A 25,439-nucleotide genomic window follows, 5' to 3' on the forward strand; every position below is an offset into this window, starting at 1 on the left:
TACCCTGGAATATATTTGGCAAACTAAAATATTCATAGTAAAAATAATGAGTTTTAAAATACGTAAAAAAAAATTTTTGCATTACAATGATTATAATACATGTTTTCCTTGCAAAATCCCAATAAGCTCGGTAGCACAGCGTTTGAGCGCGCGCTTGTAAAATTCAAGGGTGTATTTTGATGTTCAAACCTCGTCACCGGAAATGTTTTTCACTTTTTTGAATATTATTATAACATATTATATAATATTTAATCGGCTCAATAAGGTTAAGTTTTGTTTGTAGGAAGTATTTACAGACTGATTTCATTCGTTTAAGCCAAAACAAATATACAAACATATATATAGTGCTACAATATGTGTTTTGAAGTGTTGCATGTTAATATTTTAGTAATACATAGAAGTATAACTTTATAGTATTGACTTTTTGGTGAATAATTTAATAAAATTTCATTTTGAAAATCAGATATAAAGCCGGGGTTTATGATATTTTTCAAGTCTTTCTCACTTTTATTGGAGCCGTTTTTAATAGTTTGAAATTTTTATCTGTTTCGTAGGTACTGCTGTCTGCGCGTGATGGTGGCAAGCAACATTTACGGTTCAGGCAGCGATATCTAGCGGCAGGCGCATAAATTATGTGTATGATTCGAATTTAGAAATTTTGTAATTTGTAAAATCTAATATTTTATATATCAGTATTTATTTATTTCAATCAGCAGTATTTTAAAGAATTCTATGTTAATTTCGTGTCAGAGTTTCGTATTATAATTTTATTTTCAACATGAAAACTTGAGAACGCACGAATTTGCTCGTTGCCGAGGTAAGATGTTTACACCACACTGGCGAGTACTTAAAGACTCGGTGACATTTTTGTTTTCTGTAAACAATATGCTCATTATACTCACATGCGATATTTACTGGCAAAAAATCTTATTTCCTTAATGCCTAGGAACAATTTATTGTTTTTTGTACACTCCATAGGCCGTGTCATTATTCCGACTCGTGAAAGGTCTCAAGTATGGCCGGACCATTACATTAACTTGGTGTTCGTGATTACGTAATTATTTCTTGTGCAGAGACTTGCTACTCGAAAGTCCTCTTCTGAAACCTTGTCTGTACCTGCCCTTATATAGAGGCCATCTCTCAACTATAACTAGGAATTCTTGCTTGTCTTTCCAGCACAAGAAGCACATGTCTTTGAATTCTTTAAACAGTGTTTACGCGGTCGTAGTAAGCATGAAGTTAATTAAGCTCGTCCATGCAAACCAACACAACCACATTGCATTGTCATGGATCAGATGTTTCGGTATTCTGCAATATGTCTTACACAGGTGTGTGCAGTTCACTTTTCATGTCTACCCATTGAAAAGTACTCTTTTATTATGCCGTGCTTCTCGCATACGACATCGTCTAAAACAAACATGGAATTGGCTCTTGACTTGTTAGGAGGCACCACATCTACATTATCACTAATCAGAAAATATTCAAGGTCTTCCACCGATCGTAGAATAGTAGCCAGGTTCTGGTATATGGCTGTTGCAGTGACTTGAAGTACAGGTACACATTCTCGAGCCGAAGACCTTTTTTTTTTTTTTTTTTTTTTTTCAGAAAACTCAGTAGAACCTTTGAATATATATACTGTATAGAAGTCGCGAGTGGATAGGATTTACTCTACGTTTTTCAAAAGCGTAAGATGAGCAGCTTGGGAACTTCACCGCTGCAGTGCGCTGCCGTAACGCACTGTATCGTCTTAGTTGTTATTTACACGTTAGAGCGCAGCGCTGTCGCCCGCTGTCATTCCCCGCACCCCTCATACATCATTCACTGCAGCTCCAGTTCGTTCAACGGGAGGGGGAAGGGGTGTTTGAAGAGTTCGACACTTGTCCGCTAGGGACCACCACGAGTCGATGACCTGGAGATGGTGGCGATTGCGGCGGTGAATTAACCAACTACCTCAAAACCGTATTAGAAGTTTTAACCTGGGCTGGCGACTTCTATACAGTATATATATTCAAAGGTAGAACGCACGTTTTCCCACAGTTGGACGGGCCTGCCATTAATGCATCGTACGGTAGAGGGCAATAACGAGCCATATCGCGATTCACGCGAAAGTGGTGAGGGGTCAGAATGTGGCTTGTCACAATGGAGTATGTGCGTGACGCCATTTTTAATTGAATTACCTTGTTGGCATTCAAACCGAAGACTCTCAACGGTTAATGACACAAGTTTTTTTGTTAAAATTGTAATTAAATATTTTTTTATAATTTTTAATGGCTAATAATCGTGGATTTTCGATATCACATAATAAAAATTGGTGGGATTCAAAATGATAGAAAGTTCTAATATGAAAATTAGTGGAATTCAATAACTTTAGAAACCCATGTTCCAATCCTGTTCCACAAATAATACTCACTATCCGACATTTCCACTCGTAAGGATTCAGTAGCTTGTCAGCACGAACTGCGCTATAGCACTGGGAGAAGCCGGACGGTCAGCTGTCCTCGCCTCCCTCCCCCTCTTCTTACTCGCGGACGACCACCTGGCATCTACACAAAAGAGTGAGTTGAAGGACCCTTCAGGCGTTCCAACCACACATTTTTCCTTTGTTTGGAACACGGTCATATAGATATGTCTGGCATCTTGCTATCCTTTGCCTCTTGGATAAGCTCGCGACGGCCTGCGAACTAACGGAGCTAGTAGTTGGTGCCCCCTTCATTATCACTAGATTAAATGGGAGTTTCATATAAAATAGGTAAAAAAAAACTTTCGTTTTAAACGTCGGGTAAAGTTTAGAGTTTTAAATTATTTGAAAGTTTTGTAGGGTTTTAATACACATCAATAACTTGTATTTTTGCCGCGATTGTATTTTAAAGTTTTGATCTAACAAAGATAATATTTAACAGATATTTTTTCTTCAATTGATAATTCAGCGGCGTGGTTTAGTGGTAACATGCATTGGCTGTAAATCTGCGGCTCGGTTTTGATACCCGTTAGGAGTTTTTTTTACATTTTAATTTCAATATTTCTCGCAAAATTAAACTATTAATTACATAAATTAAATGTGTTTAAACAGTTAAATTACATAATCAGATGAGATTTTGAATAAAATAAACATTTACGAAAATCCTAGCACGTAATTAATTATCTACTCTGTTTTTTATTCATCAGAAGAAACATTACATTTTTCAATTTTTCCAATAAAATTTAAATATTTTCATATTATATTATATTATTGGCCTCACAGAGCGCTGGGCACACAGGTCACGACAATGTCGTGCCTATCGAGTAATTAATCAAAGGTGTCTATATTTTTTTCACAGTAAATACTCCACTAGGTATCAGGCAGAATCTCCACGCTCCTGCAAGGTTAAAATACCTTAGTCACAAAGTTATAGTGCATATACTTGTTTGTTTATTCCAGGCAGACCTTGTTAAAGTAATACATTATACTCGAATGAATAAAGGCTTCAAGTGCATGTTGATGGTCATATACGTGTAAAACAGGTTTGCTTGAGCCAGACCTGTTAGATCGAATAAGGCGGATGACATTACAAAAGTTATGACGGCCATTTGGCTGTCGTACATACAAACAGATCAAGGCAAAGAATTCACCAATTAAATCTTCATGACTTTAAGAAGAATGTTATCAACCACTACTCTACATTTAGTAATGTCAAAGCTTTCATCTTCGAGAAGTTTAACAGAACCTTTTGGACTAACATTTGGCAACAGTTCACAGCGAAAGGAAATTTCAAATGGTTAGATATATTGTAAGATCTTATAAGCAAGTAAAATTCCGCAGTACATTGTACGATGAAAGTGAAGCCAAAAGACATAAAGGACAATGCTTACTTCTGACCATATTTCCCAACACGAAGAAAGAAGAATGCGATGGAAACTTAAAACCAATGTTGGTACTATTGTGTATATTTCCAAGAAAACAGGTGTCTTCGAGAAGATTGGAGCCCCGAACGTTTACATGTGACATGTTCGTGAATCGGATCCTAGGACCTACTACCTCGAATATATGGAGCACACTCAACGAGGGATCTGTTATGCCGAAGTGATCCAGCCTACAATGAAATATAACATGTATTTTGTGGAGGAAGTTCTTAAACGAAGAAATTATGGCTTTTTTGTTAAATGGTGGACTTCCCAACTCCTTTCAATTCCTGGGTGGCAGATGCTGACATCGAGAGATACTAAGGAAAACTTAATGGTTCTCCTGATACACTACTTGTTACGAACCTATATGCCTATGAGAGGTGGAATCAGAAAATGGGAGGAAATTTCGAAAATGGAAACTAGTACTACATATCCTTACCATTATAATACATCCTTACTGCAAATCATTTAAATATCCACATGTCATAACTGTCCTCACCCCTGTATGCCTATGCTATAGGTGGAATGAGAGAACAGGAAAAATTTAGAATTCACGATGACATCCAGGGAGTGGTTTGCTTGATGGTGATGGCAGTAACGGAAAGTGCAACGTTTAGGAATGATGTGTTGGAATGTGTTGGTTGCGGATGGTCCAAGTCAAGGTCATGAAGATGGCTGGTGGTTCTAGGCTCCAGCATCTGCTATTTAACATATTTTCCTACTGCTGAGGAGTTATTTGAATGATTATTGCAAAGGAAAAATCGAGTTATTTTTTTGGACATACGCTATTGCTGTACCTTTGGTTTCACTGTACGTTGTAGAGAAACATCAATAAAGTATTTAAAACACATGAATATGCAACAAACCCAGAAAACAAGCGGAAATCCGTTTGACATCGACTGATTTTGGCTTGTTTTTTTGTGTAGTCATAACTCAATGCAAAGCAGCAATAGCACATGTCCACAAAAATTTTTTAATCAATCTTCCCCGTGGCAAGAACCATTTAAAGAACATAAGAGTTCAGACCTGTGTTTCTAAGACTGATTCTGACATATCATTTTGACTCAAGTGATCATCATTTTCTGTGCGATGGATAAAGTGATCATCATTGTCTGTGCGATAGATAAACAATGCCTCACTATACCTGACAGTATTAACACATTGTTCTTAACTATAATATCTAACACAAAATGCGCTGTGTGTAAATGGCACACAGAGTAACTACGGTGAACTAAAGAATCAAAAGAGTGATGCAGGGCAAATGACAAGGTTTCTGTTGGTTGTCTCAAGGCCAGCATTACCGTAGGGAGTGAGCGGGATTTTAGAATAGCAAAAGGGAGGGGTGTTATCCTGCGGAAGTGGAAAGGGAGCGAGCAACAGTATACTTCCGAATGTTGCAACCCAGCTACGAGCAATAACAATATGCTATTCACGATGTAGCTGGTTTGCGCACCAGCCGAATGGCACCCTTAAATATCACGCGCACTGTTTGCTAAAACATAGTTATGCTGTGCGTGTTTTAAACATTTTATTTTTCGGTAAGAGTGTAAGAGGACTTCGTTCTCAATTATGCAAAAAGTTTATTTGTAAATAATGAAAAATGGGGGGGGGGGGGGATGATGGGGATATGAAATTAAAAAAGCAAGCATACAAAACTAACACGCTATGTATCAGCGGAATATTCAGGTTCACGTCCTTACCAAACCAAGAATTAACAGGAATTTTTAAATACTTGCCCAACTATTCCTTGTGTTTCTGAATTTCCCTGACTTTTGCTGGTTTTCTATTCTTTTAGCAACACAGGTTTCACGGGAATAATATTTTCTCCTATTTTTTTAGTACATGCGATTTCAAATTTTTTGAGCACACATGAAATACATATTCTATATAATAATCTCTATATATAAACATTTTAAATTAAAACTTTTATTATTTTAACAAAGAAGCTTATATCAGTAGGTTTCATAAAGTATACGTCCACTGCACCTGAAAGAGAGATGCGATTCCTATCCAGGGGCGCAACAACAAAATTTCCAAAGAATCATCGATCCCCCATATTGAAGCGGGGGTCCAGGGGTCCTCCCCCGGGAAAATTTGTATTTCAAGGTGGAAAATGGTGCTATTTAAGCAGTTTTATTATCTAAAAATTGATTACACAGCACTTTCTTTGCCCCCGTTTGCCCCCACTTCAAGGTTTCAGAAGGGGGGGGGGCAAATACCCTTGCCCCCCCCCCCTGTTGTTGCGCCCCTGTTCCTATCGAATAACCACATGACCAGCTTACATAAGCAACGTAGTACAATCACACCATGTTTATTCATTTTACCGCATGTTGAAGCAATTCCAGCATCACCATCTGCTTTCTTTATTTTTGTTGCTATGTTCCCCTGGAGTAATAGTTTTTTTAATGTACTGAATATTTATTTATGAAAGTCAAACTGGACATGTATTGTAACTAGTTGTTAATGATCCATACCCATTGAAATAGAACCAGCTATTGCAGTTGTGTTTATAACTGTGCAGTTATCACCAAAACATAATTTTATCGAGAGTAACTTCTGATAACTCTGGCACCCCTTGCATATACATGCAGTCGGCATCGATTTGAAGTGAACTGGCTGTGGCTAAGCATGGGCATGTAAGGTTTAAGATGGAGATTGAATCGTATGGTTATGGACAGATTATTAATATTTTAGTTGCATTCGAACCACTAGATTTTTTTAAATCGGTGTTCATACATTTAAAACACCCAAGTGTTGGTATTAACACAACTACCCTCTTCACATAATCATGGCACCAATAATAGGTTTACTGAAATGTCAATCATAAGTGTATGCTGTAATGCTGTAATCATAGAATATAATGATGGACCAACTTTATGCATATTTCTCATGTCTCACCCGATATCAATGTGGTGCGTTGTAACAGTGTCTCGCCTGACTTCAGGTACGACAATGGCCGCACCTTGCAAGACCAGCCTGCGTCGGGTAGCTGCTCAACTGCACCGCGCCCTGTCCGAGAAGGGCCTTGCGCTGCTCGTCAACCATGGCATTCCCGACGACAAGGTAGGCCCCTGCACTTTAATAACCCTGGCATCCCCGAGCACAAGGTAGAACTCAGCAGTCTCATCAGCAGCATCCTCGATGATAAGGTCCCTACAGACTCGTTCACCACCAGCTTCTCCGACGACAAGGTAGCCCTTACAGACTCAATAACCACAGCATCCTCCACAAAAAGGTGGGCCCCCGCAGCCTCGTCAAGAACATCATACCCGACTATAAGGTAAACCTCTGCAGCCTCGTCAACTACGACATACCTGGCGAAAAGGTAGGCACCTGCAGAATCAATTTCAAAGGCATCCCCGACAACAAGGTAAAACGGTGCAGACTCAACAACCATGGCAACCGTGACAAGGTAGGCCCCAGCAGAGTCGTCAATTACATCATTCCCGACGACAAGATAGGCTCCTGCTGACTAATTTGCCACCAGCTTCCCCTATGAAAAGGTAGGCTCCTGCAAACTTGTTTTACACGGCATCCTCATCGAAAAGGTAAGGTTATGCGCCCTTAACGGCATTCGAGACAAGGTAAGCCTCTGTAGCATCGTTAACTACAAAACACGTAGGGAGTGGGCAGATTTTGGATCAAATAAGTATCTACACAATCGGATTCACAGAGCCCAGGCACCTTCCCCACCCATCCTAAGCATCTCACACAAATTGATCTAGTTTTCCGCCAGCGCCGGCATTTCGTAGTCTGCAGTGGATTGCCAGCTCGTTTTGATTTGCTGTCGGGCCATGCTAGTACCGAAGTTTGGAGGTAGATGTCGCCAACATCGCCATTGAATTTTGTTTTGTACAGATATCCTAAGTGCAGTCAGTGGCTCGGGATTGACCCGAGGGACGGCACTGACCCGAGGGACGGCACTTTGTAGCCATTAGGCTACGAGATAATTTGGGATATAAAGAAATAAGTAAGCAATATATGCTATTACATCAAGTTAATCATTCATTGCAATAGTCTTTGAGAAAATCCGCGCACTGCACGCCATCACCACCATGTTGTATCGACACTATCATGCAAATTGCCAGAATGTTTATTCCCAAAAAAATGGTCCATTACAGTCTGTACAGATAAAATATACACCAACACTAAAATAACATCTCTAAAGCGTAAATATATTCTTTCAAAGTATGTCTCAGGAAAGCTATAGTAGGTACTTGTGATATTTGGTAGGGATGCCACATCTAAATTTCAAAAAAAATTATTTTCCCAGAAGGAACCATCATTAATTCTAGGTGTTTCTGCCAAAAGGCACTACATTTAAATTTCAAACAGTACCTGATAGATAGCACCACTTTCGGCCATCTTTAATTCCAGCACAGGCTACTAGAGAGCGCTAGAGTCGGCCATCTTTAGTAGCATGTCATATGCTAGAGTGTGCTAGTTTTGTTCCACCCCTGCCATCTGGGAACTAGGAAAAGACCCCACCTTGAATGGCGAAGTGGACAGTACTGGTGGCTTAACCCCTAAACTAATTTAAACCAAAATACAAAAGCCTACCTACCCAATATACAAAAGAAAATTACAGGTCTTCTTCTTTACTGCCCCCACCGCACTGTCTCCATCACAGTCCAGATCCGATTTGTGAATGTGAATCGTAAGTTGAATCACGAAAGCTTCACTTCATCTTCCGTGTCTCCATCTCTTACGACGGCCCTCAAAAGGCTGGACGCAGGTCAGGACCGTCTTCACTGGCCCCCGCTCCACGGGGAAGACTGCAGCAACATGAGCGGCGGAGGCGTCATCGACACAGTAACCATCTTCGCGACTCAGTCACATTATGGCCCCAAACATACCCGGCCACGAATGCGGTGCGCAGAGCTTCGGAAAAAAAACACCGCGATTTGAATAACTACTCAAGATATATCCTAGTGCAGACCTGCCAACTCTCACGATTTTGGTGTGAGGCTCACGATTTTAAGGTCCATCTCACGCCCTCACGCCAAAATAGTGTTTCCTCACGATTTTTCGGGGCCCCAAGATTCTGTTTGTAAAAGTTACAAAACAAGTTTTACGAAAGCTTACAGTAACGAGTTTCCATCAATACTCGAGTCACGTAAAGGAAGCAATTTTGAGTTTTGTAGCGTGTGCCGTGCTGATTTTTCTATCTCGCATAGTGGAAGAGGAGACATTGTGAAACATGTCACTACAAACAAACACAACTAACACGTGAAGTGTATTGCTTCCAATAAAAAAATTAATTTTGCTGTGAACAGTGATAATAGTGTTACACGAGCAGAATGTTATTTTACATCATTTTTAGTTGCAGCCCTGCATGATCACTACACGACAGCGCTAAATTATGTTCAACTAAATTAAATCTGCAACCTATAATTTGTTGAAATAAATTTTGAAGCAGAGATCATGTAACATATGTACAGGTATGTCACTTAAATTTTAAGATTCTCACTTGTTGTTTTTTATATCTAACCTGTATTTATGGGCCTGAAATTTTTTATCGAGGACCTCATGATTTTTTAAATTTGAATGTTGGCAGGTCTGCTAGTGGGTTCCGCTTACGAAAATCTGAGGGCCGAAAAAATAAGTTTTGATTCAGGATTAATGTTTTAATCTGTATATTTAGAAGAGTTAAAATGGCTAAATTGTGTGTTTTCAGAGTAATGTTTAGGCATAAAACAACCGGTACAGATTCTTGAAAGCACTTAAGTGACTTACAATACACCTTTATCTTCATTTCTATTTCATATAATGTTACGGTCACCGCACAGATTCCATAGTCGTCCTATGCACGACGAGAAGACTGCGCTACAGTTCACAACTTTGCGCTTAGAGGCTATATATACCGCGCTAGAAGCAGCAGCGAGCGTCGCGCTTTTTCATCCCGCCGCACCGACACATCAGGAACATCCCTAACCAGACGGGACCCTTATGGCTAAAAAAAAATTGTGAGTAGGGTATTCGGAACCGTAGCCGATTTTCAGGGCGTTAGTCTTCAACAGAACCTATAATTCCCTGTACTTTCGATACAAGGTATTTTTATTTTTTATTAATGGTGCAGCAGTCGGTGATTGAAGTAACAATAGTTGTTTTGAACGATTAAACAAGTTTTAGTGACCAAAAGTAAAACGATAAACACTTTGATAAAAAATTTTATAGCAAAAAGTATCTACTGCAGTGAACAAATATTCTCAGTCTCCTCACTCTCAATCTTTAACTTTGGGAAGAAAAAAATACATTCAAACAAAGATAGTTTTCAACGCATGAAAAATCACAGAATTACTAACTTAACATAACATGTCTTGTTTTCTCAGCAAACTTAAAAAATATGGTTATTTATATAATACTGGCGCAACAACCACAGTCACACACACGCTCGCCTGACGCGACACTCATTCCTCCTCTTTCTCTCTCTATCTCTCTCTCTCGCTCTCTCCCTCTCTCCCCGTTCAGCTGAGACTGCCTCACCATCAGAGAGTATGAGATAAAGTAACCTTAGCGGGCTATAAAAAAAATGTTATGCTGTCGATATCGAGTCCCGAAAGCACCGAAAGAACTGGGAATCGATTTTAAAAAACCGTTTATTTTACTATATGAAAAGTACGGGAGTTCCCGGTACTTTCGGCTTCGGGATTTCCCGGTTCTGAACCCTAATTGTAAGCAGCCACGGTGACTGTGGTGGTCTCGGAAACAGAATGATCTTGCAGGCCGTCACTCGCAACCACGTGGGCGGTGATCTGGGAAATACCCTGGGAATACATTCTGAAGAACAAGCCGTTACAAACAACCATTTTCCATTAACGCCCTCCAGAAACTGTCATTAGCCCCATACAAATAACATACCCACAAGCAAACAGCTAATAATACTGTGGCCAGCTCGGCGAGAGGTGACCTCATTATCTCAGAAGAATAGAACATGACTCGATACAGAATATTACATCAAGAAAAAAAATAGGTAAAAAAGAAAAGTTACACACATGTTTAACAAAAAACAAGAATTACTCTTGTCTTAACCGTTTGAAGTCATACTTGCTTTAAAAGAGAAATAATTGCAATATATGAACAGGAATATTACCTGGAGAAAACAAAATGCTGGAAAAAAAATTAATGTATGGCCAGGAATATTAACTGATTAACAAAAATATTTGAAGAAAATCAAATAATTTCAATGTTTGATCAAGAAATTTAACTTGTAAACAAAAAATATCTCAAGTCATATTTGCTTAAAAGAAATACCCGCGTATGATCTCAAACTAAAGAAAATATTTAATAAAAAGGTTAAACTAAAAAAGTAAATAGTTGTTTGTTGAAACATTATTGACAGCATATGTAGTAGTGATTAAAGGAAAAAATATAATAAGTTGATTTCATACATAACTAAATTCAATAAATAAACTATATTATAATATATCAATTTATGAATAAAAATACTAACTAGAAAAAAAATTTGGAAGAGAAAATAAAAGTATGAAACTAAAATAATATATACAAGCTTGAAGATACTGAGGTTGATATCCTCAACCAAAAATTGAAAACATAGTAGGAATAAGATTAGCTTTAAAAAATAAATAAAATAATTTTTTGAAAATGTAATAAATAATATCAACAACAAAACAAAAAATAAATTTAAATAATACTTCAACTGTTAAATAGAACCTCTAGCTAAAACCACGAAAATACAAATAAAAAATCAACAAAATAAGAGTTTGAGAAATGTAACCAAAAAATATCTAATACCCCTGTAAAAATAAGTCATAGTAAGTAAAAATAAAAAATAATTTTCTTGAAAAGTACAAATATATTTTTTTTATAGCGGGAGAATTTGCAGCTAAATAAATTAAATATGTTTTTGTATAATGTAGTTTTGAATCGAAACAAGCCGCGCAGCAACTAGCCAAGAGTTGTCAAAATTAAAAAAATATATATTTATATACACACACACATAAATTAACACAGGCTACGTATCAGTCAAGACGCGATAATGTGGCAAGCTGCACTGTTACCGTAGTAGACAAGCATTGCAGCTGAGACTGGGCTCGAACCAGAATGTAAGAGAATTGAGGCGCAAACCGGCCGTAGCCCTGCTAACATGCGACCTCCGCAACCAACCAGAGCGCGACTGGCGCCACGTTCCATGAATGACGAATGGAGGCTAGATTGTACCATAATACGGTATATTGGCCCATAACCCAAACGTTTGCACAATAACAAAGGTATGCAACCTCCGAGGATGGTGTTGTAGTTGCGCGCGCTGATATACTCTAGCCCGCTGTGCATGCCCAAGACACCCTGTTGGGACAGACAACATTTCTCCAGGTGGCCAAGCGACACCGCAGCAGCGCAACATCTCTCTCACTCTCACTCTCACTCTCTCTCATACACTCTCTCTCCCACTCTCACCGAATGGGACCCCGTTGTCTCCTCAACCACAGCATCCCCTCCTACGAGGCAGACACCTGCAGTCTCCTTAGCAATGGCAACCCCGCCAAGGTAGGTCCCTTAGCCGTGGCATCTTTGAAAACAAGGTACTAGTCTCTTGCAGCCCTGTTAAGGGGCCCGCCTACATGCAGTGCAAAGTGAGCTGCAGAGGTTTAACAATCAGTTGTTTTTATCGAAACTATTTGACATGCGATTACCGATTTCGGATATAAAAGAGATTAAGGTACCGGGCATGATCCTAAAGTTGTTTAAGATGTCTCAGACATATAGTCGATTAGTAAATGCATGCTGAATAAGCCTAATTAGCGTATTTTCAGAGGCACGCCAAGCTCACAGTTTTCATTACTATTGCGTAAAACCACTTTTGGATCGTGAACCAATCCTTTCTCTTTCGCTGCGTATATAATTTGCACTAGGTCACAACGGAAAATTTTGAGAAAAACCGTGATTTCTACGACGTGTGCTGCGCGAATGTTCTTCCCGGTATGTGGCGCCGCCACGGCCGCTTGACCTTGGATGACGAGGCAGGATGAAGGGGGGTCTCCGCGCTGCCTTTCTTCCTGTCCTCTTTCAGTTGTGCTTCGCTTGCCCGGACTGAATACTCACCCCGGCTAGGGCGGGCCTGTGGACACCAGACCGGGCTGAGTACACGCGTATTCCACAGTTAGTTGTGTTGAGGCCGAACGACATTAGAATTCAGCGTGACTGCAGGCGGGGTCATAAGGCAAGGTTACGACAGAATGCACCTCGGAAGAAGAACAAAACCATTAAAGGAAGTAAACGCCAAATCGTTGGGCATAAGTAATATTTCATTATACAAGTGATATATTCAAATCGATTTTATATGGCTTTGTTAGTTACGTATTTATTAATTTTATTTTATATGTGGCCATTAATATTTTTAATGGTATAAATTTATATGCAATCAACACTTTTAACCAAAATATGCATTTAACCATTTTAAAAACGCCAAGTTGAAATAAAGAATTTCACGTAACATTTAAAAAAGTATTTTTTTTAACTTCAATTGTGAATGAACGTAAGAATAAGAAGAGCCTTTTTTTTTGGAGGGGGGTGGGGGTTCTTATTTGGTAAGCAGAATTTGGTGCCCAAAGCAATTAGCTACAAACTGTTCGGTGTGTGCAAACATGCATAAATATTGCAGTATTTCAGACAGTGTAAGTTTAATTTGGACATAGAAGCTTGTCATTATAGTCACAATTAAAACAAATAGTATTTTGCCGGCTGTCCATGGCTGACTGTGATAGTTTGTAGTGGGAACACCTCTACACATTTGAAAATTTTTATACAGAAAACAAGAATAATAAGTCATAAATAGCATTTGTTGCATGTTATTAATGGCCGTACGATTAGTACACACTTCTATGTTTTTTCCCGGTGATTCAAACCATAAACGTCGGAGTCTAGCAACATACGTGCGGTTCTGGAAGTTGGAAGTGTATGCGTTCGGAGACGTACACGTGTCAATCTCGCTAAGCTCAGACTCACAGTTGACAAACGGAACTCCGTGAGAGCGGTTCAAAAAAAGTATCATATTGCATTATCGCCGCTGCTAATTGTAAAACCTTGACGAATTCCACAGGTTACTAAGAGACGTGTAATGTGTAGCCGCCGCTAAAATAAGAAAAAAACGACGCTGTGTTTATACTAATATCTCGTGTCACTTAAACCTCTCTGTGCGCTGGCGTGTTACGCATTGCGGAAAAAAGTTATCGTCTGTGCACATACCGTTCCACTCGTCTCACGTCACATTCTCATCAAGCACCCGAGCCCGGCAGTCGGACTGCATGCCTGACATTATAGCCCGCAGAATAAAACCATTTGGATATAAATGTTCAATTTTTAGTTTCTTTTGCTTACGAAGAGGCGACGCCGGACGTTTCGGCATCTAGGACCTTATTCACAATGCGCAGTCCGCAGTTTGACAACTTGCAACCGGCAGGCGGCAGTCGGAGATAAACTGTTCCACAGACAGCAGTCCAGCAGTCGCCAGTCGAGCAGTGGGATATCATCTAACTTCATTTCGGACTGCCAGACCGTCCCGGAGCAATGGCATACAAGAGATCCCACGCGGAATGACTGAAGAGTTTTAACATCAGCCGTCGTGTTTAAAGTCTGCATGGATGCAACTGACAAAGTATTTTATAAAATTGACAAAGCTATATTCTGGCTGCAGGCACGGCGGCTCAAACAGAATGGATAAGTTGTTTCTGGTTGAGGCAAACGAATGGTGTTTAACCATTCAAAAACATGGCATATGAACATCCGAGGCCAAACATCCTGATGCCATTAAGACCAGGTGACATCAGGATGAAAGAAGAAAAGTTAGTGCTCCTGGAATACCCTCACGGGTTCAGTCCTAGGAGGTGGAGGTGGTGAGGCTCGGCCGGGCTTCGGCCCGAAACAACTTGCCAGACCGCCAGCTGCCAAAATATTTTCACCTATCAGAAAATCTTTCGCGATGATGTGGTTTAATCAAATACTCCCTTGGTCATGATATGTAATTTTGACTGGCGACTCCGGACTGCTGACTATGAACTACGTGTTGCCTACCGATGCTACGCTAACTGCAATCCTAAATTTTGCTTTGGAATTATACAAAAAAACATTTACCACCTAAAACCCTGCAATGAAAATATTTAGCAAATATCTCAAATTTTAAAATTGATTTTTTTATGTTACCTTCTTTAATATCGATATTAATGATAATAACAATTTTAAAGCTTTAATAAAACCGGCCCGTTGTCGTATATCAGGTTTTTTCTATTTACGAAATTCATGAACACTGTCGTTTTTACATGTTTTATGTATAACGTATTCTATATAACTAATATTAAACAATCGAAGGATTATCAGCATTTGTTGTGAAACTTTCCTATAATGTAATAATAACACGTGTAGGGCCTATTGACGAAACAATCGTTCGTTAAATTTTTGTAATACGTATATATGTAAATTTGAGGCAACATTCCTTTTAAACTTGCTGTGCTTATTCAAAAGAAACGTGCAATTAAAAAATAATGCATCATTAGAAATGAAATTATTTTAGGAATGTGTATCTGATGAAAGACGATCCAAGGATGAATCTTTCGCACACACTGTATGCTGATGTAGAATGTAACGCCGACCCTAGTTGTTTCATGGTACGGAAAACTTAAAATTTTGTAATGAAAATTTTTGAACTGTAAATGGACCTTTCTTTTCCATCTACAACGACGCGTCTTCACAAAAAAAAAATATTTTTGTCAAAAATATTTAGTTAATATTTTTTCCTTAAAATATTCTCATCAATACTAATATTATAAATGCGAAAGTAACTCTGTCTGTCTGTCTGTCTGTCTGTCTGTCTGTTTGTTTGTTACCTTTTCCCGGCTGAACGGCTGAACGGATCGTAATGAAATTTGGCAAGGAGATAGATTATATCCTGGGGATGGACATAGGCTATATTTTGTCTAAAAAAAAAAAAAAAAAAAAAAAAAAAATTAAACGTGTTAAAAAAATATATCTTAATTTTATGTAATGTGTGTCATAGATATACAAACTGTTAGTGTCATTCCTCTATGCCTGCCGTGCAATAGCTTTCAAGCCATTACGTTACGTTTTTCTATTGTAAGGAACTAAGTAGAGAGTAAGAAAAAAATAAAGATCTTGACAGTTTGTAGTGTCACCATATTTGTTTCAATTTTCAATACCGTTTTTGTATATTACAATTTAAATTGCAGAAAAAAATCATGTTTCATAAACACATAAATAGTGAGTGTGTGTCATTTCTCTATGTCCACGAGGTCTTGCCGCGTCAATTTTCTCCTTCGGGCGAACCCGTCCGCTTAGTTAAATAAACAGCTTTTATCGTTGAATGATTTCATGATTTATTTCATGAAAATCTGCTCTCATAAAAAAGTAAGTTTTATAGTCATTCAATATGTATCTCTTTCTCTCTTTCTCTCTCTCTCTCTCTCTCTCTCTCTCTCTCTCTCTCTCTCTGAAGATCAATCTATGAATCGTTACACATTTATTTCCTTAATTTTTTTTATTTTGATTTGATACAATATGATTTCACTAAAAATCTATTTCTACCCCTTCCTATTTTCATTTCCACATTACGAAGTTTCACTTCTTCCGCGCGGAGGGACTCCACGCAATATTTTTGCATGCAATTAAAAACTATTTTTTAATGATGCCAAAGAAGTATAACTTCTCATGCGCGTACCTAAGTACACGCACCCATTTATTAAATTTAATTTCTTCTATATTTTTTCTCCCTACCTAGGGCACTCATAATTCTTTTAAATTTCACGTGTATGTTTTCAATGTCATTCGAGTTGTACAATTTTTTTTGTCAAATTGGTCATTATTTATACTTTGTTTTATTTTGGAAACATACGTATTTTAGGTATTATGACAAATAAAAAAAAATAATTACACTAATATTCTTAGGTTTTTATTGTGTGGATAGGTTGAAGTTTAATATTAAGTAGGTATATAAATTCGTAAACTTATAAATTTCTTCGAAATTTATTCATAGGTTGGTAGGGCCTACTAATATTTATATTTGTATAGTTTGAAGTTTAATATTATGTATGTACGTAAATTCTTAAACATAGAGTTATTTATTAATTTATTTAGAAAATTATTAATAGGTAGGTAATAAGTTTTTCTATTTGTCAATATTGTTATTATGGTAGATAGGAGTACAGTAAATGCCTACATTCTTATATTCCTTTATATCTCTTTCGTTTTGGAGTGTTCCCGAGCCATTCGGGGTCCTCAACATCACCCCCCCCCCCCCCCCAGGTGGTTAAAGCCCCAAAATTTCGAAAGTTTAAATTTTTTAAAAAATCTTTTTTTTTTTTTTTAGATTTTAAGTGTTTTCGAGTCATTCAGGGTCCTCGAACACCCCCCCCCCCCCCCTTCTAGGAAAAAGCCCCAAAATTTCGATAATTTTAGGAATTTCAAATATCTATTCTTTCGAGATGGAGTGCTTCGAAACATTCGAGGTCTTGAACCTCCACCCCCCCCCCCCCCCCCTCTCTCTCTCCCTTCCACAAAAGTGAAAGCCACAAAATTTCGAAAAATTGGAGGAAATTGTATTAAAATTAAGTCATTACGAACTAAAGTGTCCGGGGCATGGTGGAACTTTTACCCAAAGTCGACTTCCCACCCAATTTTGAGGGAGGGGGGGGGGGATGCAAAACCCCAAAATTTCGAAATATTTCTTAAATTTAAGAATACTTTTTTACTATTTGGAGTGTTTCCAAGCCATTCGGGGTCCTCAAACTACCCTCCCCCCACAAGGAGTCAAAGACCCAATAATTAAAAAATTTCGGAAAATTTCCAAAAGCCTATTCTCTTTCGATTTGGAGTGTTTACGAGCCATTCGTGGTCCTCAACAACACACCCACCCCCCTCAGGGGTCAAAACCCCAAAATTTAAAAAAATTCAAATATCATTCTCTTTCGATTTTTATTGTTTCTCAGCCATTCAGGGTCCTCAAAATCACCACTCCCCCTCTGGGGACAAAGCCCCAAAATTTCGAAAATTTCAGGAATTTCAAATATCATTTCTTTCGAGATGGAGTGTTCCAAACCATTCGAGGTCCTGAACATCCACTTTCCGCAAAAGTGAAAGCCCTAAAATTTCGAAATATAAGAATATATATAATTGGATGTTGGCATGTATGACGTCGATAAACTCTTACACCGTTTGACCGATCGCCATGAAATTTGGCACATCGAAGTGTTTTTATCATGAAGAAGGTTTTTATGCTATCCATTTTTTTTGTAACTCGCCGCTAGATGGCGCTGTAGCGCATCAACTTCTAAACCTTTCAACCGATCGCCATGGGTAAACAGAAAATCATAGGTCACAGATACACAAACAGTAATTATGTATCATTTCTTAATGTCCAACACACTGGACATATCGCTATCCATTTTGCTGTAACTCGCGGACAATATATCACCCGGTGTTCAGCCCGGGCAAAGCCGGGTACTGCAGCTAGTAAATATATAACCCTTATAATATCGTCGAATTGCATTCTTATTTCCATTATTTTTTTCACTTATTGTGACATAGTAGGCTATTCAAAAAATATGACGAAGTTGCATACAAATATATCGGGGCTCCTTGCGCTGCCTAATGTTTCAAAATGCTCTCGCTGAAAATAATATAATGACTTCATCTAACTTAAGAGCATTTATTCAACTTCTAAAAATCGTAAAAATCGTACTTTATTCATAAGAAAATAAACATTAATGTTTATATTTAAAAAAATGTATTTCACTGGGTGCTTCATTCTGTATATTATTTTTGTTTTTATCTTCTGCCAGCCATTTTACAAAACAGATAATGCGCGTTAGATATTTTGACCTTGAGTGCTTTGCCCTGTGTCGTGCATCTCTGCGCCCGGCGAGCCGAGCCAGTCGCTCGGGGAGAGTGTTTATTAGGCTAACGCTATGTCACGTAAGTTAATACTGTGAAATGTTTTGTAATTTAGATTCTGAATTATTATTTTATTGTTTCCAAGTAAATCTGTCTATATGCCGAGTTTGATGTGCTCTTAATAATTAGGTACAGGCTGAGAATCTCGAACTATGCTATCTTACACCTCTGTCGTGAGGCACCTCTATCAAGAAGTGTGTGACTGAGTGGTATGTTTTGTGATCGAGTTGTAATTTTTGATGTTTAACATCTTGGCTCTCTGTATAAATGGATTGTCCGCAACCGAAATTGCTTTACATATTGTTACAGTAAAAAACTATGCCTGTAAGTACCATGAAGAAATTCAGTCAGTGTATGTTGGAGGATTGCGTAAGCAAGTAACTTTGCATACAGCAATATTGAACTACTTTAATTCTGAATAGGAAAAGCTTAAGTAAGTTTTAATATGACAGTGACACACAAGTTCCTTTCCTTTTGATTCGGGCTAAAGCATACGAAATAATTACAATTTATCTAGCGTAACCACATATTATATTTGTCGTTGTAGCAGTTAGAACCATACAGAAATGGGACCTGTAGAGTGTCAAATATGTAGTAAACAACAAAACAATACTGCCACATACATTATGAAACATAAATTTGGGCAAAGCATGAATCATAAAAATGAGATATGCCATGACTGATTTCCTACTGTTTATGACGTAAATTAGAGGTGTAGTAAATCTAAGTGAGTGATACTTTGGTCTAAATTTGGTAGATTTAAATTTAATTTGAACTTATTGTACTGTAAGGTCCCTTGTTTAAAATCACTGGTTTTTAACCAACTCCACAGTTGTACAATACATGTGAAAAAAAAATTAACAATAATAAATCTAGTTTTATATGCACACACACTTTATATGTATATATGTAAATGCATACACATATTTACATATCAAATGTATATATATACATTTATGATTGCGACCACTACGATGCCCATTCCCTTAGCAGTTTCCATAAAAATTTTCTGTTAGCGCGCCTGCTCCCGTGTGGGTAGCATTTCAGCAACCTTTCAAGGGGTTTGTAACTGGGAATAAAGGTTTTCATACCGAAAATATTAGCTAAAACCGTACTAGAACGTGTTCGATTTTTTCTGCTTTACCCACGAGCCAATGTTGCCAAGATGATTGACCCGCGTGTAAGAACATAAACCTGTATATATTAACTTATGCAAACATTAGGAAACGTATTAGTTTCCCAAATTAAATTTTATGGTATTGGAGTATTCTGAAATATATTTGGTAAACTAAAATAGTTACAGCATTGCTCTACTGATAATACATAATCTCCTACAAAAGTTCCCATTGACTTTGTTGTGCGTCTATAAAGCGCGCTATTTTTCAACTTAGGTAATGGAATATAATTTTTTTTCGATAAAATATTACTGATTCAAAAAATATGCTTACAGCAAATACCTACTAAAACATTTTATTTGTTTATCCTATTGTTATAATAACATTAAATTTATAGCTTAGTCATTTGGTTTGATTGTTTAATACAAGTAGTTTTAACAAATAATTAATTATCTAAATTTATTAGGAAATTATTCTCCATATATTATTACTGAATAAACTTAGCAAATCATAGAAACCCCACACCTGTTAGTCTAAACGAAAATGCGATGGTTTTCCTTCACTTCAGATTTCAGTTTACTATGCGAACTACTACATTAAACTGAGCGTGTTTATTTGTCTCACTTGTTAACGAAAATTGTTAATTACAATTTCTTTTAAGTAGTAGAATAAGTTAGTAACCAATCAGTATGTACGTACGTATAAAATATGTGAATCGGGACCATTTGGAATTAGTACAATACAAATAGCACATTTAATATTGTGAATTAGTTGAATGAGCTGTCTTATTTATGTTATCTTATGAATATATAATAAATAAACTACATTTGAGCAAACTTCATTAATTTTACAATTGCTCGGTTTTTTTTAATACCGCACAAATTTGTTTTATTTTTTGCAAGTGAAGTCAGGAAGATTAAATACCAAGTTCATCCACCAGGTTACATTATTTTTAAATACACCGTGAGATTTTTTATATATTTTCAGTAATTGGTTGAATGGACAATAACATGTCTATCCTAGCCCAAAAAGCATGATTTGTCGGCAAATGCGTTGTTAGGTTTTCTGTTAGTATTCTAGGTATCGTGTGAATGGAGTAACTAATTATTTCTTCTCTTCTGCTAGATAAACTTTTGCTCATTTTTATCCCCATGGGTATAATTGAAGGTATAGCATAAATTTGGCAGCTGTGTAATGGGCTTAATTTAAATGAAGAATATGCGGTCCTAACCTTCACAAACAATAACTGGAGGATTAAATTCTGAAGTGTAAGAAGTTGAAACGCCAACGTACGAAACATATGTTCCAGATTAGGTTATCAACTAAATTAAAAAAAAAAATATGCTTTCTTCAAAGTCATTTAAAAACCAATTCCAAAAATTCTTTTTCATCAGAAATTATGTTTACCTTTTTTACTTGCACATACTCCCCTTTAGAACAAGGTTTTTTTTAAACCGATATAAGTTAAATCTACGCTAAAGTTTAATGACAGGAAAATGTATTAAACTGGGCATGTTTATTGGTTCAAGCAGAGCTAGAAAATGTTATCATTCAGTTACCAGTAATTTAATAGGTCTGTACTTTTAGGTAATGTTATATCGATCTTAAAAATTGCAAGACTTGTGTTTCTATAATAAGCAGATAGAGCATTATAATTTGGGAAACTGTTGGCGTAATATAGGCTTATACTGTGCGTCTTGTACGGGATAGCCTAGCGTGTGGATTATTCAGGACACAAATATGCATTGCTGTGGACAGGGAAGCGAGCGGTCGCCAGCTACACGTTCCTTATCACCACGGCCTGCTATCATTCTCTCATTCTCTGCGTCTGTCTTTTCCCCTCCTCCCGCGTTGCGTTCAAGGTCGCGTCAAGGAAGAAGGGAAGAGGAAGGTGGCCGGAGCTGTGTCCCCTCCACTCCCCAGCTGCCCTCCTCCCTGCTCAGTGTTTCTTCGACTCGCCACCCTGCTTGGAGGAAAAACTACAACTCTTGAGCCCGAGCGGTGAAAAAATCGGCCACGAGGCGGGCCCCTTAACCATGGTATCCTCGCCGAAACCGTAGGCTCTTACAGCCTTTTCAACCACAGCATCTTTGACGACAATGTACGTTACCCAGCCTTCTTAGGGCTGGTCTGCTATATGCGCAGCTACAATTTCCCCCCCCCCCCCCCTCACACACACACTACACTCTTCCCCAGGAGGACTACCTTTAGTTTCCAGGAACTGAGGGCACGCGACCACTTACTTGACAAAGAACCGTTAGCCTCGCATTGAAGATTCCACTGGAAATTCCAGCAGAATCACAGCATCGCGCAGGGCAGCCAGCTTATATGTCGGCCGTCATATCACCACTGTACGAAATTCAAATTAACAACAACAAAAATACAGGTATTTTCTAATCCTAAACGGCAGTTAAAAATGTGAAGTAGTGCTCTTTTACACCGAAAAGGATCGTGGTCTCAAGAAAGAGAGATACAGCAAAAATGAGATACTTCTGAGTTCGGCAGTCCAGCAAGTAAGTACCTATACTTTATCACTGTTCATTCACGAACTCGCGGCAAATTTTCACAAAATCTCGTTTTGATATGAAATGATTGAGCAAGGCAAACTCAATCATGTACCTATAAAAAAAAAGCAAAGGAAATTAACACATTCAAATTATGTCACCCTGGATATTATGTTACAGCAAAGATCAATCTAAACTTCCTTAGATGCAAATGATTAACTGCAACTATGATTCAAACAACTGAATGATAGAGAAACATAAGACTGCTTTTAACAGTTTATATTATGTATTTTATTCAAGAAAATTGCCTATCATATCTATCAAACAAATCATGTCTCCTCCAATATTTTTGAAATAGTGTAACATGTCTTAATATTACTTCAACCAGTGGCGAATTTAGAGGGCGGCACGGGCCTCCCCCCCCCCCTCACACACTTTGCCAAAAGTCAATCCGGGATCCGCCCCTGCCTGCAACCCAAAAATAATACAAAAACACTTAGTTAAATTGCTTAGAGGCGACACCGCGCTAGAAGCAGTAGCGAGCGTGGCGCTTATCATCCCGCCTCACTGACAAAGATACATCCATGACCAGACGGGGTCCCTTTATCGCTGATATATTTGGTAAACAGTATAAAATACATGTAAGGATTCGTATGCTTTTTAATATTTCAGGATGCACAAGATTTTAAAATTAAGAGAAAAAACTCAATGTATACAGCTATACACAGTATACTTTTTTTGGGGGGGGGGATATAGATGCCAAAAAATACTTATTTGAGATTTCCATATTTTTAGATTGCAAAGCAGCACACAAAGGCGTTTTTTTTATCATATGTTACAGCTTCATTTTATATTAAAATTTTCATTCTTTTTGCAACTTCTCAGCATAAACTAACCTACTTGAATGTAAACAAAGACTGTAATCACAGAATATAATATGTCAAATATTTTTCGTCATGCAAGTGTCTTGTTATGCGTGGCATGATGGGTAGTGAAGCATTTTTGACAACATGGTGGTGCGATCCTGTGCGATGTGTGACTACGGCCTTTGAATATATATACTGTTTAGAAGTCGCGAGTGGATAGGATTTACTCTACGTCTTTCAGAAGCGTATGATGAGCAGCTTGGGAACTTCACCGCTGCAGTGCGCTGTCGTAACGCCCTGTATCGTCTTAGTTGTTATTTACACGTTAGAGCGTAGCGCTGTCGCCTGCTGTCATACCCCGCACCCCTCATACATCATTCACTGCAGCTCAACGTCGTTCAGCAGGAGGGGGAAGGGGTGTTTGAAGAGTTCGACACTTGTCCGCTAGGGACCACCACAAGTCGATGCCCTAGAGATGGTGGCGATTGCGGCGGTGAATTAACCAACTACCTCAAAACCGTATTAGAAATTTTAACCTGGGCTGGCGACTTCTATACAGTATATATATTCAAAGCTACGGCTTTGCGGTTAACAGTAATATTTTTTTGTACGCAGTAGAAGCAAAAATAAGTAAATTATAGCGGAATTGACGTTTTCTGCGTAACAAGTTACCAATAAAAAGTAATAAGTGTACCTGTAAGATGTAACCATGTTTTAAGGATGTGTGTTTACGAAAACAATGTGTTTTCAATGTTTTTATTTTGTTGTTTATTTTCATTGTGTGTTTGCTTGTGAAAATTTAATTGTTCAAAAACTTGTAGTAGATGTCTTCAGCTCTCCTACAACTGGTATTTTGCAGTGTTTTATTAGCGATGAAAATGCTAGGGAAGTTTCATTTTCAAGACACTTGGTTGGAAGAGGAGTAATGGAAATTGTGGCTAAGAGCTGGTAAGGATACGTTTTAGGCTTTTTGTATGTTATGTAAAAAATATGTGATGTTTCTCACTCTGGAATTGACATAATAAATCCTTGAGACAGGGGAAAAAAAGTGAGTTTCTTAACGTTCAAACGTTAGGCAGGCAGCAAAAGCGCTCTTTTTGTACAAGGGGACCTGCGACCCTTTTTAGACCCATCACTAGTTCATCAGAGCCTGTGCCCAGCAAAGTTATGATTCATCTCATCCTGCACCTAGCCCCAGTTCACAGCATACATCTTATAGTACTATCCCAGAAGAGACCATCAAGAACAAAAGCTCTCCAAACTCATTGTTAGTGATAGTGCAACCAAAGCTCATTGCATCTGTACTCGTGATTCAACCCGCTCAGGAGCAGCTGCAGTGGAACTTTTTCCATTTATGTTTCTAGATAGTACTGTAGCTTCGAAAAGTAAATTACAAAAGGACAACGTAGCATATAATATAATGTTACATATGGCCCTCATTGTTCATCATTATTGTCTGATACTGTATAGAAAAGGTTTTTTTTACACTATCTATTGATGAAAGTCGGAATGATATTGTCAAAAAAAGTAAATGGATATTGTTAAATATTGGGATTCAGAAATCAGTGTATCATGTACTCGATACTTAACATCTGCTGTTCTTGAGCGTTACGGCTGTAAATTTGCTTGAAAAAGTGCAAGTGTGTGTTGGTGAAGCCAAACTTTTCCAAAAATGTTTAATTCAACTATCTACTGATGGACCAAATGTAAATCTGAAGTTGAATTCTAATTTCACAAGTTACGTATAGAGTATGCTTGATATGAAAAGAAACTTTTGGATATTGGCACTTGATCATTGAAAATAATCAAACTACAAAACTGCAAACACAAAGGTTGGTTGGCAACTTAATCAGTTTCTTGGAGCATTGTATCAACTGTTTAAGAATTATCCATCTCGGCATGCTATTTATTCTTAGATTACTGGTTGTAGAGTTTTTTCCGAAAACGTTCTGTGCTTTGCGGTGGACTGAAAATTCACATGTAATCAAAAGATACCTAGAAATGATTCCATTTCTTAAGAAAAAAGAAAGAAAAACTCGCAGACAAAGAGCTTGCTAACCCTTCCAACACCCAGAACCTTGGCACAGTGAAAAAGGCTTTGTTGGAAGATTCAGTTCTGGAAGCCAAACTGTATTTTTCTCCTATGATTGCTG

At 37.9% G+C, this 25,439-nt stretch overlaps 1 protein-coding gene across 1 annotated transcript in view; it reads left to right on the forward strand.

The window, feature by feature from the left end:
• LOC134531006 (uncharacterized) overlaps window positions 1–25,439 on the forward strand; it is a 185,711-nt gene that overhangs the window by 98,117 nt on the left and 62,155 nt on the right. Inside the window, exon 2 of the mRNA XM_063366435.1 lies at window positions 6,827–6,945. Coding sequence (XP_063222505.1) covers window positions 6,827–6,945 — 119 coding nt within the window. The remainder of the gene's footprint in view (window positions 1–6,826; window positions 6,946–25,439) is intronic.

This window comes from Bacillus rossius, chromosome 3 (assembly GCF_032445375.1).
Source record: "Bacillus rossius redtenbacheri isolate Brsri chromosome 3, Brsri_v3, whole genome shotgun sequence".
Taxonomy (NCBI): domain Eukaryota; kingdom Metazoa; phylum Arthropoda; class Insecta; order Phasmatodea; family Bacillidae; genus Bacillus; species Bacillus rossius.